The 21,336-nt window shown below is 38.2% G+C and overlaps 1 protein-coding gene across 1 annotated transcript in view; it reads left to right on the plus strand.

Annotated features, from left to right (window-relative positions):
- Positions 1-21,336, plus strand: part of abca3b (ATP-binding cassette, sub-family A (ABC1), member 3b) — a 58,528-nt gene that overhangs the window by 22,207 nt on the left and 14,985 nt on the right. Inside the window, exons 6-16 of the mRNA XM_067422859.1 lie at positions 2,154-2,413; positions 2,501-2,617; positions 4,251-4,371; positions 9,000-9,173; positions 9,265-9,446; positions 15,678-15,824; positions 15,968-16,097; positions 17,209-17,363; positions 18,592-18,747; positions 18,957-19,167; positions 21,098-21,248. Coding sequence (XP_067278960.1) covers positions 2,154-2,413; positions 2,501-2,617; positions 4,251-4,371; positions 9,000-9,173; positions 9,265-9,446; positions 15,678-15,824; positions 15,968-16,097; positions 17,209-17,363; positions 18,592-18,747; positions 18,957-19,167; positions 21,098-21,248 — 1,804 coding nt within the window. The remainder of the gene's footprint in view (positions 1-2,153; positions 2,414-2,500; positions 2,618-4,250; positions 4,372-8,999; positions 9,174-9,264; positions 9,447-15,677; positions 15,825-15,967; positions 16,098-17,208; positions 17,364-18,591; positions 18,748-18,956; positions 19,168-21,097; positions 21,249-21,336) is intronic.

The following is a 21,336-nucleotide window of genomic DNA, read 5'->3' on the forward strand; positions in this document are numbered from 1 at the left end:
AATATAGGAGGCTTAGCATTGTGTCTGCAAATCCAGCACTTAAGACTTGTTTACAAACGATTCTGCAGTGAAATGAAGCGAACATGGTCTTCGCCACGTGAGCTGGAACTTCATTAAAAATAAATGAATAATCACACATTCCTAATATTATGATCCGAAGGAAGCTTATCCAGCGACTGTGTTCTTCCACAATATCTTGCTATCTTCTTCCACGTTTATTGCTGCTGTCTAGCGAGCCGATCAGCTCCATGAGTCGGTGGGCTACCGAATTGCATGTTCTCTAGAGGTGTGTTTCGTCGCGAGATGACGTAAGGATAAGGCTCATGATCGTTTTCTGGGCCTGGTGTCTTTTAAAACCTTTTTTTTTAGTTTTCAGCTCTGAAACTTACAGGATAATCTTATATTATCATGACCTTTTATATATCAAAAGCTCAAGGGAAAGTTGATTTCTCAATTCATCACCCCTTTAAAATATAGATGTTGAATTGCTAACAGCAACAAAGCGCTCTGTAATCAAGAATGGCCCAATCACTCGGTAACTTAATTTGTGATGGAATTCTTCTTTGAGCAGATTGATCACGGAGCTAACTATTGATTAGGAACTGATTTGGATTAGTTCTCCTTCCCTTTGCCCGGCGGCCTACGGCATTGCTGACAGCTTCAAAACGCCTGTTATTAATCATGAGCTCTGCGTTAGTGTCCTGTGTAATCTTTGATGACTGTCAACCTCTATTTTTGGCACAGTGCTGCAAATTACAGCTTGATCTCTGCTTCCACGACTCTTCAATCTTCAATGTCGTACTTTCATCTGCATTTAATTGCATTGAGTTGCTTTGTACTGGAATTGCAAAAGACCTCGGAGCGAGTGTTTTGATCTTCAAGGTTCATTATGGTTTGAAAAGCCATTAGGAGCAGCGAGGAGTTTTGAATGGATGTCTACACTTATATAATAACCTATAATGCGTATGCTTATAAATACTAATATCCCGAAGCCCCCTATTAAGGTGTTTTAATGTCATGATCCTGTGTTTTTGTGGAATGTACCTCCACCCGTGAAGATTGACGGGTGAAGTGAATACTTCATTATTATGAATATCTTTATTATCTCTTCATCACGGCACTTGTTAGTGGGTGGGATATATTAGGCAACAAGTGAACATTTTGTCCTCCAAGTTAATGTGTTAGAAGCAAGAAAAATGGGTAAGCGCAAGGATTTGAGCGAGTTTGACAAGGGCCAAATTGTGATGGCTAGACGACTGGGTCAGATAATTTCCGAAACTGCAGCATTTGTGAAATGTCCCGGTTTGCTGTGGTCAGTATCTATCAAAAGTTCTCAAAGGAAGGAACAGTGGTGAACTGGCGAAAGGGTCATGTGCGGCCAAGGCTCACTCGGAGTGAAGGCTGGTTCATGTGGTCCGATTAAACAGACAAGCTGCTGTAGCTCAAATTGCTAATGAAGTTAATGCTGGTTCTGATAGAAAGGTGTCAGAATAGACAGTGCGTCGAAGTTTGTTGTGTATGGGGCTGCATAGCTGTAGACCAGTCAGGTGTGTGCGTGTGTGTGTCTGAAAATGTTTAAATTATAATTTTTACAGCCATTTTTGGGTGATTGTTTGTGGCGTCTGGCGTGTGCTGTGAAATTGGATCTAATTTTACTTTTTTTCACACTGAAATAATTTTTATTGACTTTAAAATACAATGTTTTTTATTTAAATTATTTGATTAAATTACATTTTTTACTTTTAATGATAATGGATTGTCCACATTTTTCATTGTAAGTGTCTCACCGTAAACCAAATTTGTATCCTTTTTTTGTTGTTGTAGAGTGTACCCCAAAAATTGCCCTGAACACAAGTTAGGCTATTTTATAGTCTTTTCGAATCGAGTCCTGTTTTCTTGTGCTCGCATAGTGTGTGAACAAGTGTGACAAAATTCACCAAGTTTAATAGCATTCAGATTAATAAAAAATAATAATAATTGAAGACTAGGAATTGATGATTTTTGTGTTAATTCTTCAACAAAACTTTTAGAGAACTCAGAATATCCCTTTAACAGAAAGCTCCTCAGTTCATTTGATTCTGTAAAAACCTTATAAGTTTGATCCAGTGGAACATTTTAAGTACCGTATCCATCTCTTTGACATCTCTTGACAGGATATTACCGCGAGGGCTTCCTGCAGGTGCAGCACGCGGTGGACCGAGCCATCATGAAGGCCTACAACAGCACGATGGCGGCGGTCCTCTTCAAGCAAACGCAAGTGCTGCTTTCCCGTTTCCCTTTCCCAGCGTTCATCTACGACGTCTTCATCCTGGCCATCCAGAACCAGCTGCCCCTTCTGTTAGTGCTCAGCTTCACCTACACATCTCTGAATATCATCCGCGCTGTGGTCCAGGAGAAGGAGAGGAAACTAAAGGTGAAGAATTGTTTTGTGTTGAAAGAAACTGGATTATGTTGATTGTTGCAAGAACTTAACATTTGAACGGTCTTGTGTCTTTTGCAGGAGTACATGCGCATGATGGGTCTCAGTAACTGGTTGCACTGGAGCGCCTGGTTCCTCATGTTTTTTCTCTTCCTTTCCATCTCCGTCTTCTTTGTCACTGTACTCTTCTGCGTCAAGGTAAACAGAGACACACTGGTGATCTAATCTGTTCTTTAAGTAGCTACCTTGTGTTTCTAGAAATACCACTATAATGTTTATTTTTGAAGTCCTTGATGAGTGAACTTTAGGGTTGAGAACTGAGAACCAGTTCTACTTGATACACAAAAACACTGAAACCACGTCCCCCTAGTTATATTTCGTTTTGTTAACGTTTCTTGAACATTTTGCTTTTTTTTTGAATCTGATACAGATTGTATAGGTGCTAACTGAAAAGGTCTATTTTTATTTATATTTAACATGCTTAACGCAGCTTCCATTTCTGTCATCCTTTGGTTAGCGTTACGTTAAATGATGATCACACTCCTATTCATGCAAATGCTTTTAAACCTTTCAAGCACGACAAGACAAAGAATGCGCTGTCTGTGAATGTCCTGTCTGCAGCCACTAATGCTGTCTGTCATTAGTGTTAATCACAGAACAAATTTTAGCTTTAATGAGGAAAAAATCTATATTTCATTTATAATTTATGCATTGCACTGTTTGACAACTTTACAGTTTCTGTATACATCCTACCTGTTAGATGGTTAGATGACACAGGTAGAGATGAGCCCATTTATTATAATGGGTTTATGTGACGATTGTTTTAAATTCACTTTAAAGCCTAATAAATGTTGAAATTGATTAAAAAAATATATTTCATAGACACATCAGCGGCAGTTTTAGTATTAGTGATACAGGACTTCAATTACAACAAATATTTAAAATATACTATTTTTAAAGGTGCACTATGTTATTTGGCAGGAGCGCTTTACTCTTAGCAGTGTGAACAAGTGAAAGCACGGAGTAACGTCATAACATCATTTTCAACACACTTAAATGTATCTAATATGATAAACAGAGTCATAATCATAACCGGAAGAGCCGATCAGTGCAGGCGCCCGGCGAATGTGTCCCGTCCCGTCATAATAAAGGTCCCGGTGTTCGCGAGGCGGGTATTTGTGTAACAATCGCTCCAGCAGCCATGCTCAGGTCTACAACACTCGGTCCTGCTCTGCTTTAGACTACAGTAACGTTAATAACCGCATGCATGAACGTGATTTCTGCCCGAGTCCTATTTTCCACCGGCTGTGAGGTGAAGACCACTTGTCCTAAGATACTGCGCTCACACTTTGCACCATCAAACTACGCATTTGTTTTGAATAGGCGCCCTCCAGTGGACGGAAAATTGCATAGTACATTTGTTACAATGTTTATTAAGCTTTTTTAATGTTAGCTTATAAAACTGTTCTCATAACAACTGTTTATTGTAAGTTCATGTTAGCTGAGGTCCATTACATAATATTAGCAGATACTTTTGAATTTGTTTTAGTAAATGATGAGGTTACCTGATATTAATGAATGCTTTAGAAGTATTTTTCATTGTTAGTTTTTGTTGAGTAATGTAGTTAACTTATCTGTAAAAAAATAACAGAAAAGGAAAAAATGATAGATAAGAAATAGGAATAATTAATAAAATATAAAACACTAACACAACACTTTAACACAAATATAATTATGTACATGTATAATTCAAAAAAAAAAAAAAAAGTTATTAGTTATTACTTTATTTAGTCATTTGCATGTATTATATGAAATTCTTGTTTTCTATCAGGTGAGTCCTAACGGATCAGTGTTGACCTACAGTGACCCCACGCTGGTGTTTTTCTTCCTGCTGGTGTTTGCCGTTTCTACCATTAACTTCAGCTTCATGATCAGTGTGTTCTTCTCCAGGGGTGAGTTCTCCATCTACTCTTATTATCACAAAACGTAGTAGTCATCACACTGTATTGTCTCTAGGACCATGATAGTGTACATTAATAGCGCTCATCTGCACAACCACGCAGTAGTTTTTAATCGAGCAGACTTATTTTGGTGAAATAGGAAAAGGAAAGAGATCAAGAAACGGGGAGCGAAGGAATGAAGACACAAAATAGGACTTGTTCGGTATATTTTTGTCTAACAAGTTACTGATTGTTACTTTTACGCTCTTTGTGCACAAAGCTTTTGAAAATCAGCTCTCCATTGTCCGTTACCTGCTATAATTCTTTCTTTTCTCTGCAAAACAAAGCCGCAAACTGTGTTTAAAAGCAGGTAACCAGCTTGGGGAACCCTTTTTGATGCTTGAAATGCTTTTAGTGAGTAAAGGCAGAACTCGTGGTTGGACTTTATTGCATTTGATTGGTGCTTATATGCACGGCGGCTTTCAAGTGAACTTATAATAAGAGGTGTATACCTGCTATTATCCTAATGAGAAGAAATAATATAAAGTCCAATGGCCGTTGGTTTACAGACCCGCCATTTGAATCAGTTTTTATAGTGGTGTTTTGTTCGCAACTTACTCATTATGGAAACTGCACTGATTTGAGGTATTTTTACTTTCAAAGGCCATTATATGTTGCTTGATGGAGAGATTTTGCAGTAAATGGTATCCGTTAACTCATTTTTCCAGTCTGGCAGTAACACTCCTCCATCTGAAACGCACAATGTGCTCTGTCTCTCTATATCGCTCTCTCTATTTTTTTTGTCATCAGTAGTTTTGTGCACATTCATTTGCTGCACTTTGCTGCATCTTCTAGTCGAATAGTAGTAGTTAATTTAAGCCATTTGATGACTAATTGCATTTTTATATTATTAAAAAAACTTAAATGTATACGGGGTGGGGGGGAACTTAATGCTATTTTGTGCACAAATCAAGCATGCTGCAAAGCACTGGCATGCACATTTACATTTATGCATTTAGTAGGTGCTTTTATCCAAAGCGACTTTCAACTGAGGACTACAAGAACCAATCTGTCATTAAGAGGTGTAGAAAATAGAGGAAGAAGTTTTTAAGTTGCAAGTGATCGCTCCAGTGCCTCCATGTCATAAAAAACACTATAGTTTAACTGCCTAAAGGAGTGAGCATACTTTGGCTGTCACTTCCCTACTTTCACAGAGCATACTTTCACTGTACGCATGATGGAATTTTTTCATCAGGAGGGTTTGCAGACGTCCTCACACTCAGTCCGTGTGCAGACCAAAGTTTTGAGACCCACGCATACAACAGCGCATGCACAAAAAAGACCGAAGAGACAGGCCCTGTCTCAAATGGCACCTTAAACAATCGCGGTCTTCCTACGAGTCGGCGCTGCTGTGATGTAACACCGCTTTGAGTGTCAGAAAGAAAAGTGGGCATTGAGCGTGCATCTAGATTGCAAAGGAAACCTAAAATTTACAAATTGGACGCCCTACGGTCTCGCGACTTAACGGACACGGGTATGCGATAGCCATTGTAAGTTCACAAGACCGAAAGTGAATATAAACAGTGCCATTTGGGACATGGCCACAGAAGAGCCACAACAATTGTACTTTGCCATCCACGCTCATCCGTGGTTGAGTATACTTTGAAAGCTGTGCAAACACGACTGCCCGAGATGTGTCCGAATGTGGATATTGAAGCATACCCAGGCCTTTACACACTCCACACGACAACATTAACATTAGAGGTACATGTTTCGAATGATGAGCCATATAATTGAGGTCAATGGATGATAGGCGTATGTTTGGATTTCCTGCCTGACATACAGAAATTACCACAAGCACCTGGCTTTCATCTTCAAAACCCAAATGAAGATATTTGTGTTGAAGTCCGATGGCTCAGACAGGCCTTCATTGACACCAATGTCATTTCCTCTCTCAAGACCCATAAAAAGGCACTAAAGACGTGTTACAAAGCACATCTCACTACAGTGGCTCTACAATCATTTTATGAAGCGACGAGAATAGTTTTTGTGCGCAAAAAAACAAAATAACTTATATAGTGATGGGCCTATTTCAAAACAAAGCGGATCGCCAAAGTCACGTGATTTCAGGAGTTTGGCGGTTTGACACGCGATCCAAAACATTTCGGTTCAAAGTTTGATAGGGCCCTGTGACTTCCTGTGGAGAGTTTTATTTTCTTTCTGTGACTAACCGAGTAATAAAATCTTGGTTGACTAAGTCTCCTCTTGTCTAATGTTAATCGAATAATAGGGGGCAGCAGTAGTTGAAAGTAGTAGATTTACCTATTCATAAAGTTCATGTTTCATTTGCGTAATGCAAATTTAGCATGTTATGTTAAAAAATTCAGTCTTACCATTTTTGAAATAAATTGAATGTAAGAGATCATTCATCCTCCATTCATTTCACCACAAAAAGGTATTTTGCATAAAAAAATGGAAAACTTATTCAGCTTATGGTTATGTCCAAAGTTGGCTCCAATGAATCGATCGACTTGATCATCTGCATTTTCAGAATCCGAGTCTGGCTTGAACTGAAATCGATGACAGTATTAACTTGTGCGCTTACAATTACTTAACACTCTAGTGCTCCTCTTTTGCTTAAAGCCTTGGGAGCTGAAGCTCATGATTATGATGAGGGGCGTTACTTTTCCGAAATATGCTTGAGGTGTTTGGCCACTCACAGCGCACTGGGTCAGCTGGCCAATCAGAGCACTAAGCTTTTAGGAAAGAGAGGTTTTGTAGAAATCAGTGTATTTCAGAAAAACTGGGCATAGAGGAGCTGCAAATATGTACAGTATGTGAAAAAAGTTAACCTATTCTATCACAGCCAATACTCAAAATAATCAACTTTTAAAATGGCATCATTTTTTGCAAATGCTAAATGTGTTTAATTATCAGGGCAATTATAATAATATTAAAATAATGCAGAAACTCCTAATAATCTGTATATGATGTATTTTTATTTTAAAGGTTAATTAAACTTGAGCATTTTATTGGGATCTTGTTTAATTATAGCACTCTTTATGCAGCCACTATTTGAGAAGTTTTATTGTTTGTGGTTTTATACAGCTGAAACATGTGATGTAGAACAAGATTGGCTGTTTTTTCTTACAGCACAGAAACCACATGTCTCAAATTTAATCTATGCGGTTCAACAACCTCCTTTTTTCAAAAACGCATAGAGACTTGTCCTCCTTCGGGTTTAGAGAGGCTGAAAATGGATCTTAATCAACACTGCCTGTCCGGCCCATTCAAACCCCAAATGATATATTGTTGAGTCTGAAGAGGCTCTCCGCATCTATGCGTCCCTTTGAGATGGGAATGTAAAAATAGCCCAATGTGTAATTTTCTTCCATTTGTTGAACAGCAGTGCTACTCTTCACCTCTCTCTCTATTTCACTCTTTTGTGGCTGGTTGCGGGTTGGAGGGAAGGATGTTCAAGGCTGTGTTTGTGAGTGCAGGGGTTTGAAGTCATTCACATTACATGTCCATCCTTCAGTTGCACATGCTGAAACTCATGTTGGTGGGTATATGTGAGGGAGAATGTGACAAAAAATGTCACTGATTCAGATTCACGCAAATCTTTTTAAAGGGATAGTTCACCCAAAAATGAAAATGATGTCATTAGTGACTCACCCTAATGTCGTTCCACACCCGTAAGACCATCTTCAGAACACAGTTTAAGATATTTTATATTTAGTCTGAGAGCGTATCTAAGTGTATGCACACTATACTGTCCATGTCCAGAAAGGGAATAAAAACATCAAAGTAGTCCATATGTGACATCAGTGGGTTAATTAAAATAGTTTGAAGCGTCGAAAATACATTTTAGTCCAAAAATAACAAAAACTACGACTTTATTCAGCATTGTCTTCTCTTCCGGGTTTGTTTTCAAATCTCAAATAAAGAGTCAAATGGTTATGAATCAGCTTATTGATTCATGATTTGGATTGCATGTCAAACTGCTGAAATCACGTGACATTGGCGATCCGAATCCTGAATCAATACAAAATTATTATTATTTTATTTATTTATTTTATTTTATTTTTTTAAATAAAAGCTGTTCTTTCTAATGTTCTATGCATCAAAGAATCCTGAAAATTATTTTATCACGGTATCCACAAAAAGACAGGAAAGATAAGATAATTGTTTTGGTACATTTTCAATTGACTTTTTAAAATGTTTATAGGCTTATATACATTTCTCTACAGTATGTAAAATAATGAAATGCTATTTCAATTATTTTAAAAAATAAATTAAACTAAAAAAAAAAAAATTACAGTATTTATAAGTAACGATAGTATTTGTTGTGTTGCCTTAATTCAAGGTGATTTTAAAATATTTTATAGTACTTTTATTTAGAGACATTGCAAAAATCTGGAAATACCCCCCCAAAATTTGCATCATGCACTTTACGGTATGAGAATTTGTAAGGGGAAATGTCCTCAATTGTTAGAAAACATTGCAAAACATTTCACAGATCTTAAAAAAAACATCTTTAAGTAAAATATAATTTCTTTCTTTTTGAGTGCATATGACTTGAACATGTTCCAGTGATAATTTTACGCAAAGCCTAATTTCAGTGTTATTCTCTCTGGTAGCGAATGTGGCCGCAGCAGCTGGCGGCTTCCTCTACTTTCTGAGCTACCTGCCGTACGTCTTCCTGTGGCCTCACTATGACCTGCTATCGCACGCCCAGAAAGTCTCCGCCTGCCTCATCTCCAATGTGGCCATGGCAATGGGAGCCCAGCTGATCGGCATGTTTGAGGGCAAAGGTAAGGGGTCGAACTAAACCTGACACTACTGTCGCTTTAATCGTCCTGCCATGCTTCTTAAGCTGACAGGCATGTATTACGTTGTCTTCAGGGACAGGCATCCAGTGGCATAACCTGTTTGATCCGGTAACGGTGGACGATGACTTCTCCCTGGCCCAGGTGCTCGGACTGCTGCTGCTGGACGCTGTGCTGTACGGTCTGGTCGCCTGGTACGTGGAAGCAGTGTTTCCAGGAGAATATGGAGTCCCTCTTCCGTGGTACTTCTTCATTCTGGTATGTATTTCTGCATGCCTCATTCATAAAACATGAGCAGAATGAATTTAAGTTTAAATTGTTCGTAAAGCCATTCTGATGTAAATTGTGGGATTCACGAACATGTTTGTAAATTGAAAATGATAGTTGTTGTGAAAAAAAAATGTGCTCCTGCTCTCTACCACTTGTGGGTAAAATATTTGAACATTCTGTTATAATTTAGACAAACTGATGATATTATACCATAATAATAATGCACGAGTTGATGTTCCCTGTCTTTATTTTTCTGTTCAACTTTGGGTAAAACACAGCGCTCGTCACGGTGAAGGAAGGGTGGGAAAAATGCTACACTGACAAATCATCCTACTTGTACAATGACTGAAAAACAATGTTAATAGTTATAGGGATAGGATAGTTCACCCAAAATTAAATATTTTATATTCCTATAATAATTATATAATATTTAACATTTATATTTAAAAATATAATAATTACTCATCCTCATGTTGTTCATCATCTTGGTTTATCTTCGGAACACAAATGAAGATATTTTTGATATCTGAGAGCTCTCTGATCCCCCATAGACAGCTATTTAATTACATTTTCAAGGCCCAGAAAGGTAGGGAAAACATTGTTAAAAATAGTCCAAATGACTGCAGTGGTTCAACCTTAATTTTATGAAGTGACAAGAACACTTTTTGTGCTCAAAAAACAACAACTTTATTCAACAATTTTGTTTTAGCCTGTGCCAATCGCATTTTACATTGTAAATACAGTGCAGTGTAGGAGACTGACACAGGCTACAATAAAGTTGTTGAATAAAGTCATTATTTTTGTTTTTTGTGCACAAAAAGTATTCTTGACGTTTCATAAAAAATAGGATTTGGACAACATAAGGGTGAGTAATTAATGACAGAATTTTGATTTTTCTGTAAACTATCCCTTTAATATCGCTGGTTACTGCATTTATATGTAGTATATGGACATTCTGTATCATAGCAACCAAAGTATCTCTGGAAAAGTGCTGCTCTTAGTTGGCTTTTAACCACCACCAGCTGGACGTTTTTAGAAGAGCACCAGGTGTTCTACCTGACTAAAATGCTTTGGTGGACACACAATAATTGAATATATTTATTGCTAGGCATATGTCCAATTAGTCTCTTTAGCATGTATGCAATATACTGGAGACAAATGTGAGAAGTTAATCCAGAAGATTCCACAGCGTTCCTGGACATGTCATTTGAGTTGTTGTCACTCATGGGTGGGTATTATGCTAATTATGAATGAGCGTGCACATGCGCCCTGTTTACGAATGTTTGGAATTCATTACTATACACATTAACTATGAATCCATGTCATCCGTGAATCCAGAGAAGAGTTTCCATACAGGTCCATTTTATGCACAAATTACTCTGAATTTGTTCTCATATTTTTTTTAAAATGTTTAATGAATGAGGCCCATTGTCTGTAGCCATATTTTTGGTCACTATAAGACCAGAGGCCACAGTCACAAAAATCCTCTTATGAAAATTCTAAGAAGTTTATAAGAATGTTCAAGTGAAATTCTTGAAATGTTCTTAAAGGGATATTTTACCCAAAAATGAAAATTCTATCATTTACTCACCCTCATGTTGTTTTAAACCCATAAGACTTTGGTTTATTTTAAAAACACAAAGAAAGGGAAAGGTCCATGAGCCGGGACTTGAACCCGGGTCCCCCGAAGCACAAGAGCCCTAAATGTCGGTGCTGCCCACGAGGATATCGGCACCAAGAACATTTTTTTAAAGGCCTGCTGAAGTGCCTTGAAACGCGTCGCATCATTCAATGTGTTGATTTGATTTCCCCTGAGCAGCCAATAGCGTTTCGTTAATACACAGTGTCAGTTTGAGCCTTTTTTTTTGTTGGTAAAGCCAATTTCCTCTAACCTTTTATCAGCATAATCTCCAAGCATCATACATACCTCTCTCGTCTCAGTGCATGCAATTAATCACTCTGACGCGCGGTGACATTTTGAAAGCGCTTAGCACACTAAGCCCAGTTCATTCACTATGAAACGTGGCGCTTTTCTAAGTGGGTTTAAAAGGAGAACTACAGTATAATGTATGGCGGAATAGCACTTCTGAGAATACTTCAACTCGGTGCAGTAAAAAGTTCCGGCTGAAACACCCTCCCTCACATCTCCCTACTGCGCCGAGTCGAAGTACTCTCAGAAGTGCTTTTCCGCCAGACATTATAGTTCTCCTTTTTAATCCGCTTAGAAAAGTGCCACGTTTTATTTTGTGTCACCATACTTGATCGTTCAACTATTCTTGTAACTGTATTTAAATAGGGGAAACGTGGAGGTGTTTGGTCGCTTCTAACTTGATCTCGGTTTGGTACCATAGTGAATGAACTGGGCTTAGTGGGCTAAGCTAAATGCTATCAGATCGTCACCGCACGTCAGAGCGATTAAGTGCACGCACTGAAACAAGAGAGGTATGTATCAACTCGTCTTAGTTAAGGGAATAACAGTTTAATATGAAAAAGCAGTGAAGTAACTCTTTAACGGAAGTGAGAGACTGTAAGTTTTGAATGCTTATATCTCCTAAATGCGAAGTTTGTCATTGTTTTGGAGCACACCAGCTTATTCATAACTTTAAGGCTGACACTGTCATACTAAAAGCTAAAAAACTTCAATTTTGATTTCAGTGGGCCTTTAAGTGTGCAGTCAAAAGTCTAGCTATGCTCAGTGTTTTTGACCATTACAGTTTTCCGTTTGAGTGCATTGGTTATTTCCTCAATCGTCAAACATCCTTGTGCTCATCACATGGTTTAGCAGTCTTACGAAACTTTCGTCAAAACAGCTTATTTCGGCCTTGTGAACCTGTTGCAGAGGTTAGCGGTTCACCCATGGGAAGTCTTTAAACTGAGAGAGAGTGAAACCAGCATGTGCGTAACTGAAGCGCCTTCCTAATGGCCCCTTGAAAGACAGGAAACCTTACTTATGTCATCAAGATGGCCAGGAAGTGCATGCACAACCTTATCTCCTGACATACAGGATTTACTGCTGGGTGTGAAGAGGGAGGGTATGAAGAACAGCGACTCAGTTAGCGCAGAGCTATTGTATATGTAGGGCACCCGCTGCGTCAGGGCTTATGTCTGCAGACTGGTTTATCAACGGGCCGGTAATAAATACCCCAGCGAAAGGGATCTGAAACAATGGCCTCCTGGGTCACACCTTTGACTCAGTGGGGTCTGGATGTCTAGCACGTTATGCTTTAGTGTAATACAGTTGCTGTCGGAAACCAGTGTAACCACTGCATCACACATAGATGACCTGTTTTTTGAGCTATCCTATAAATGTTTTCACAGATGTATGATTTTACAAGTATTTCTTAAACGTTATTAGTTACTTAATGTTTTTAGTTGTTTTCTAACGCAAACGTCTCTATTTCAATTGATCATGCTAGGGAATTGAGTTTTGCCACTTTTGAACTCCCACACAGACGTGAAGAATATCACCTTAAATTTTGCACCTTGTAAAACATATATGCTTATCAACCTGCTGATGATAAACATCTTAAAGGGGTGATAAATTGAGAAATTAGCTTTCCCTTGAGCCTTGGATATATAAAAGGTCATGGTAATATAAGAATATCCTGTAAGTTTCAGAGCTGAAAGCTTCCTTGTTAGTCAAAGAAAAGCTTTTATAGACACCAGGCCCAGAAAACGAGGCTCTTAAATCAATGACGTATTAGGAGGGTGAAACACCGCCTCTGCAGAGAGATGTGTGTGCTGCTTCTGTAGCTCCGCCCACTGATTCGTGGAGCTAAACTGATAAACACGCCAAAGATAGCAAGATAATCGTTTGTAAACAAGACACAGGTCGACCCTGGATTTGCAGACATTTTGAGATTAAAACACAATGCTGTGCCTTCTATAATGGATACGACAGGAATGGTGCAACACACTTATGTGAGTGAAACATGTTTTATTTGATAGTATTGGATTGCTACAGATCGTACTGATTATGTGTAGGTGTTTTTAATAGAACCTACCTTAGCGCGCTGTCACAGGCTGGGGAATCCCTTATTTGTTGGTTCATTGCGATTCGAGATCAGACTCCCAGGGCTCGCAAAGCCCAACATCCCAGGGCTGTGTTTTTCAGACGGGCTACCAAAACGGAAGCCCGTCGGCAGGCCGGTGAATCTCAAATAGTGAAATAACATTAAATTAATTTCTTTATCTCCGTTGTGTTTGAAGAGCTTGTGTGCGTGTGTGTGTGGTCCACGTTTGTATCCACCGATCGGATGGGCCAAGTTATAATAAAGAAAAAAATAAATCACAGGTGGATGAGAGATAGATCACTGTGTTTGTTTGATAAATATCCTGTCAGAGAATTATTCCGGCCACTTTCAAAACAATCCCTCCCTTACGTGAACTGACAGGGGAGCACATGCTCATTAAATATGCAAATCTTATCATGTCCCCCAACAAATAAAGTCATAACATAATGATACTATTGTAAATCATTTGCTCATGATTAATTAAAGCAGACAACTGGAAGTTGAAATGCATGGCTTTGACCCATTGTGGTAATTAACACATGAATTTACATTATTAGTTAATATAATATGTTATTACAGAATTAATACATTATGACGCATTTAAATAATGACAATTTAATGATTACTTAATCTATTAATCATGTAGAATCTTCATTAGTTGCTGATGCAGTAATAGTTAATAAATGGGTTAGTTCGCCATTAGTAATACATGATTATCTGTGCATTAGTTAAGCATGAATTAATGCATATTAGTGCAGTTTAGTTTTTAACCAATATTTATTTTATTCTGCATATATAAAGATGCATATATAAGAAAGTATATTTAAAAATATTAAAATAAATACAATTATGAATCCATTGGCATTTTTGCTAATTTTTCTAGTCATGATGTTTGTATATTTTATTAGGTTTAAATTGTAAAAAAAAAAAAAAAAAAATCTTAATGAATCACAAGCAAATGGAAAAGCCATTGGCCCTATCATACACCCAGTGCTATGTGACGCAAGTGTTATTTGTTTTTTTCGCTAGTTTCAGCCCGATGCAGTTTTCATAGCACCACGTTGTTTAAATATCAAATGCACTGCACCCATCTGATTCCCCCATGAGTGTGCTGGTCTGACACCGAGGTGTGTTGGTGCGTTGCTTTTTTGAGGCAACTGAAAGTGTGACACTGACCAACAAAAACCTGGTCTAAAGTCAAAAGAAAAGGATTCCTCTCTGCAGAAGCATTCAGTTTTTCCGCTCACAAATTCCGCCATGTAAATAGCGAATCCACCATGGTGCAAGCGCAACTGGCTTTTAAAGGGAGATGAGACTCTGATTGGTTTATTGCACATTGTGCACAAAACACATCCATGACTTATTAAGAGATCTAGGTTCAACCCTTTTGGAGCATGCGCCTGGTGTGCTGACCGTTTTTTTTCTGTCGTTAAACTAGCGAAAGTGGATTCGAACTAAGTGCCCTTGTGCCGTGGGTTTCAGACCATGTGTTCAGATCATTAAAATAGGGCCCATGGGATTTCATTATATTGTTTATAGTTTAGAGGTGTTTTGGGAACATTTCAACCATATAAAGACTAGTTTGGTCTGGCTAGGAGAACTAGCCACTAGCTGATTTAAACTTTTTTGGTTAAACTGGTTTAAAAGTGTTTTTCAGCAGGGCAGCTTTACAATTTGCAATAAAATGGGTGAAAAAAGTCACATTTACCATTGTTCAATGAATTTTCATGGTTGGAGCCAGTCCTTTCAGTATGAATCAAGGTAATCAGGTATTTTACTTTGAGAGATTTTGGGCAAGTGAATTTGCCATATCGACCGTCAGAAAGCTTCTTGTTTGAAAATGACTCCTGTGTGAGCTGTGCTTCATACATTGCTACACTATTAATAGACAGTGGACATTTTTGCCCACCAAATTTAGCCAAAACGTGACAAATACGACCGCACCTTTGGACATATGATAATGTTGACATTGGCACTTGTTTATGAGAGAAAGCTTTGTGAATAAACTTTTAGAGGCCTCTTATCAGGGCTCAACAGTGTGAACATTTCACTTGCAATGCATTCGATGTGTGTGACGTATTTAGGAGCATGTGTGTGAATAACAAAAAGTCCCAGCGGGTCCTTAAATAAAAAATAAAACGCTTTCATTAAATTTAAGGAGGAAAAAAATGGTTGTCTAATATTTCACCTCCTGATCTGCCCTCAGCCCTCATACTGGTGCAGCAGCCCTCGTGTGGCTTTTCTGAAGGAGAAGGAGGATGACGAGGAAGCCGAGAAGGCGACGAAGGGAGAATTTATTGAAGAGGAGCCAGCTGGACTGGTCTCGGGGGTCAAGATCAAACATTTAGCTAAGGTATCCGTGTTTTGCATTAATATTATTAAATTCATAGGGGACAGATGGTAGACTTTGTGTGTGTGCAAGGTCAGTGTGACAGAGACATGGATTTCCTCTAGAAACTGTTGGAGAAGATAAACATGTGGATCATTCTGTCACAGGTGTTCAAAGTGGGCAATAAGACCAAGGAGGCGGTGAGGGATTTAACGCTCAACATGTTCGAAAGCCAGATCACTGTCCTGCTCGGTCACAACGGAGCAGGCAAGACAACCACACTATCAATGCTGACAGGTGAGCGCTTTAATGTACTGTAGTGAAGTTTTTAAGCAGTGTGATTACTGTCCCTGTCAGGGAAGGTGATTTCTTTTTAGTACATGAGTTCATTTGAGGGGTTAATTTAAATGAACTGGTTCAATAAATGATTAATTTGAATCATGTCTGTATTGTGTTCTTGGAACATGCTAATTAAAGGAACATCCTTGGAACGCCCAGTTAAATTAATAGTTTTAACTAAATCATTCATACAACGATACTAATTTAAATGATTTTGTCCTGTTAAATTGAAAAATGTTCAAACTACTAACAAAAAGTAGCTAACTAGTTTGACTATTTAACTTTTTTAAATTATGATTAGCTTGTAGCGAGATTGCAAATATCTTTGCAACACTTTAAACAGATTATAAGATCTATTTTTCTAAAAAAATTATTCTAAAAACAATCGCTGCTTTAAAAATATCACAGTGTAACTATTTTTTGCTAGCAGCTTGTATATCTACAAGTTAGTCTAGCTTTTAATTTACCTTTAAACTATGATTAGTTTAAAAATAGCTTCACAACACTATATCTGATTATAAGTTATATTTTTAAAATTATATTGTCCCCTCAAATACCTTCATATTTTGATACTTTGTTTGCAGCTTGTTTAGCTACAAGCTAGTTAAGCTTTTAATTTACATTAAATGTATGCTTAGCTTGTAGATAGCAAGAAAATAATTTCACAACACTGTATATAATCTTATTATAAGTTGTTTATTTTTTATAACATATTGCCTCCTTTAATACCTTCAAAGTTTTTCACAGTAACTTATAGCTACAAGCTGGTGTATATTTTTGTATTTTTTATACCTTAAAATTAGCTGGTAGCTTGACAATCTTTTATATGTATGGCATTTAAGCAAATGTTCTTATTCAGAGCGACTTACAGAAGTCTTTACATCCACATATGCAGCTAATAAAACCCTCTGGTCACACACAGTAATGCTTGCTTAGACAAGCTAAGTGTTATCGCTAATGGCTAGCAGCTTGATTCGGCTTCTACCTGCAATAAACAGTGATAATGGGGGTCAGTCAGGGTTTATCGCTTCTTTACACCATTTGAATTCTGTTTGTTCTTCATTCCCAGGCCTTTTCCCGCCCAGCAGTGGCCGTGCTTACATTAATGGTTATGACATATGTCAGGATATGGCTCTGATCCGCCGCAGCCTGGGTCTTTGTCCGCAGCACGACGTGCTCTTCGACAACCTTACCGTCCGAGAACACCTGCTCTTCTACACACAGGTAGACACAGATCACTCAAGGATGTCTACAAATTACCTAACTCCATGTATATTATACATTTTTATGCCCTTTAAAAAAATAAAAAAATAATTAACTTCCCCTATTGTCAATAATTGTATCACTTAAAACTCATCTTTGACCACAAAAATTACATATAAAGAAAAAAATCACCTGTAATAATAATGCTTTGTAAAAATGTAAAGTAATTCTACTCCCTTGCTTAATTTAGTATACATCGACCATGAATATGCAAATGAGGCTTGCCTCCACTCAATCACATGAGCTCAGAATACCTGATAGACTTGCTCAACTTTACTGTAGTAAAAGCTACTGGAAATACTGGTTTAATTCAGCCATATATGTTTGAACCAGACACCGATTCAGAAGAAGTGGAAGAGTGAATTATACTGGCTCGGTTTCAATGTATCAGCATGGTAATGCTTTTTATGTGTCACTTTTTACAACTACAGACACATAACGTTAATTGATATGATTAGCCTTTCGCTTGACTGCGTTATCAAACAGATAATAATGTGTTGCTAATGTTACACAAACCATGTTTCCATTCGCCATCTTAGTCTGCCTTAAAAAAATTAGTATCCTGCATATCTTTCATTTTAACATCGTAATATGCATCATATACTCAATTCACCCACTGTAGTGCCAAATGTACCTGATTTTTCATATCACCATAAAAATAGAAAAAGGATAACCTGGCTTCTCTTGAGACTCCCTTGCTTCACAGCAATAGTTAATGATATGCTAAAGCCTGTCTGCACATTGACATGATTGGTTACAAGTTAGTTTGTGATGTAATATATACACATAGACCGTATATATATATATTACATTTATTGCAAAATATACATATATACACAAATATTATGGTTTGTTAAGAGCAGTGCTTCATGGTAGTGGGCGTAGTTCTTTTAGTGATTTTTGCTAAATGGATTTCTTTACAGAATCATGGGTAATGTAGTTTTCAACAGGAATTCCACTATTAAACATGATTATTTAAAAAAATATGATGATGGTTGATGGCTTATAACCATTAATTAACCTCATAACTTAGTCTTATAGTAGGTCAGTTTTTAATGGTTTATAAGTTATTGTTAAAAATCAATTTCCCTTCAGAGTAAATGAATGGTATTTTTACCTCTGGAACCGACTGTTCAACATCTATTCAACATTGAGGTGGATCTTTACATAGCTTGTTTCTTCTCTTCAGCTGAAGGGTTACCCTCGTGAAAAGATCCCCGATGAGGTCGACCGCATCCTTCGGATCCTTAATTTGGAGGATAAGTGTAATGCACGATCAAAGACACTCTCTGGTGGGATGAAGAGGAAGCTTTCCATCGGCATTGCTTTAATTGGAGACTCAAAGGTCAGACAATGGAAACTTTGTTAAAGCCACTGGAGCTGTATTCACAGTCAATTTGATGTTTAGCAGATTCTTTTTGTGTTGGATTTATTTATTTGTGTTCATATTTTAAATTAATTTTCATGTTTATCCAGGTTGTTTTAATGCTAGTTAGATGTTTTCCATTAATGTTAGCTACGCAAATGCTAACAAAACCCATTGTTTCCCTGTAGGTGGTGATGCTGGATGAGCCCACCTCAGGGATGGACCCCTCAGCCCGACGGGCCACCTGGGACCTTCTGCAAGGCGAGAAACATGGCCGCACCATCCTGCTAACCACACACTTCATGGACGAAGCTGACCTGCTGGGAGATCGTATCGCCATCATGGCTAGTGGAGAGCTCCAGTGCTGCGGCTCGCCACTCTTCCTCAAGAACAAATATGGTGAGACACTGGCAAGATCATGAGAAGAACAAAAAGAAGAAAAATTATAAACAGACATTTGCAAAGTTCAATATGGTGCCTATAGTAAAGTTGTGTTTTCAATATTGCAGTCACATGAACCAACTTGCTCCAGTAAGGACTTTGCTTCTACCTATAGTCTAAGTCTCAGGACGTTTTCAGACCTGTAGATCGTTTGCTTTGTTCTGAAACAGGGAGTTAATTTGTTACAATGTTGCATTTTCATCTTGGTTTGGTTCACTTTCACAAGGCAACGTTTAGAAGTGTACCAAAATGTGTTAATGCAAGTCACATGTGAGTAAAGCTGTACCCTTATTGGACAGGGTTTCCTGTGCATCATCCATCAAGATATATTGACAAGCTCTCTCTGCAAGCTTATTATGGCTTTATCTGTAGCGTTCATGACACTTAAACACTGTCATTCCCGCTCTGACTGAGAAATGATATACTGGAATTTAAAATTAAATATATATTTAAGTTTAAAACGGGACATTGGGTCGGATTGCTTTTTCACCTCAACCAAACTGCTCCAGAGTTTGTTTCCACCTCGTTCAGGCGATCTCAAAGAGATTGTTTTGATTTGGGTTTGAGCTTGATTGCCGTGTTCATGCACTATATTGCCAGAAGTATTAGGACACCCCTCCAAATCATTGAATTCAGGTGTTCCAATCAGTTCCATGGCCACATGTGTATACAATCAAGAACCAAGGCATGCAGGCACTTCTACAAACATTTGTGAAAGAATGGGTCGCTCTCAGGAGCTCAGTGAATTCAAGCGTGGTACCGTGATATGTGATCACATGTGCAATAAGTCCATTCATGAAATTTCCACACTACTAAATATTCCACTGTCAACTGTTAGTGATATAATAAAAAAAGGTGAAGCAATTGGGAACAACAACAACTCAGCCACAAAGCGGTAGGCCACGTAAAATCACAGAGCGGGGTCAGAACATGCTGAGGTGCAAAGTGAGCAGAAGACCTCCAAACTTCATGTGGCCTTCCGATTAGCTCAAGAACAGTGCGTATAGAGCTTCATGGAATGGGTTTCCATGACCAGGCAGCTGCATCCAAGCCTTATATCACCAGGTGCAATGCAAAGCATTGGATACAGTGGTGTAAAGCACACCGCCACTGGACTCCAGAGCAGTGGAGACATGTACTCTGGAGTGACCAATCATGCATCTCTATCTTGGTTTGGCAGTAACCAGGAGAACAGTACTAGCGTGACTGCATTGGGCCAAGTTTGGTGGGGGGGAGGGTTATGGTGTATTTTGTGTTTTTTCAGGGGTTGGGCTTGGCCCCTTAGTTCCAGTGAAAGGAACTCTTAATGCTTCAGCATACCAGTACATGTTGGACAATTTCATGCTCCCAAATTTGTGGGAACAGTTTGGGGATGGCCCCTTCCTGTTCCAATATGACCATAGCAACATGGCCAGTGCACAAAGCAAGGTACATAAAGACACAGATGAGTGAGTTTGGTGTGGAGGAACTTGACTGGCCTTTGGGATGAATTAGAGCGGAGACTGTGAGCCAGGCCTCACAAATGCGCTTCTGGAAGAGTAGTCAAAAATTCCCATAAACACACTCCTAAACCTTGTGGAAAGCCTTTCCAGTTGCTGTTATAACTGCATAGGGTGGGCCAACTCTAAATTAAACCATACAGTTTAAGAATGGGATGTCCTTAAAGTTCCAAAACTTTTGGCAATATACTGTTTATGCCTAAACTAATGGAAAAAAAGCAACAGGTTCAGAAACAAACACTCCAAATGAGCCAGGTGTGAAACTGCCAAAAAAAATTAATAATAGTATTGTATTGTTTTTTGTTTTGCTTTTTTGACATAAAATATAAAAACTATTGTATAAAAACATTGTATTATATTTCTATAATTTTATCTTGTACCCCTCTCAGGTGCTGGTTACCACATGGTTATCGTAAAAGACGCATTTTGTAACGTGTCTGAGATAACCCGTCTAGTCCACATGTATGTGCCTGATGCCACTCTAGAAAGCAGTGCAGGCGCTGAACTCTCGTACATACTGCCCAAAGAGAGCACCAGCCGGTAAGACAACACTCACAACCAGCACATATTACTGCATGCATAGTGTACTGTGCACTATTTTTAAAGTAGCGTGTGAAAATGAATGCTG

This window comes from Pseudorasbora parva, chromosome 2, assembly GCF_024679245.1.
Source record: "Pseudorasbora parva isolate DD20220531a chromosome 2, ASM2467924v1, whole genome shotgun sequence".
In the NCBI taxonomy this organism is placed as follows: domain Eukaryota; kingdom Metazoa; phylum Chordata; class Actinopteri; order Cypriniformes; family Gobionidae; genus Pseudorasbora; species Pseudorasbora parva.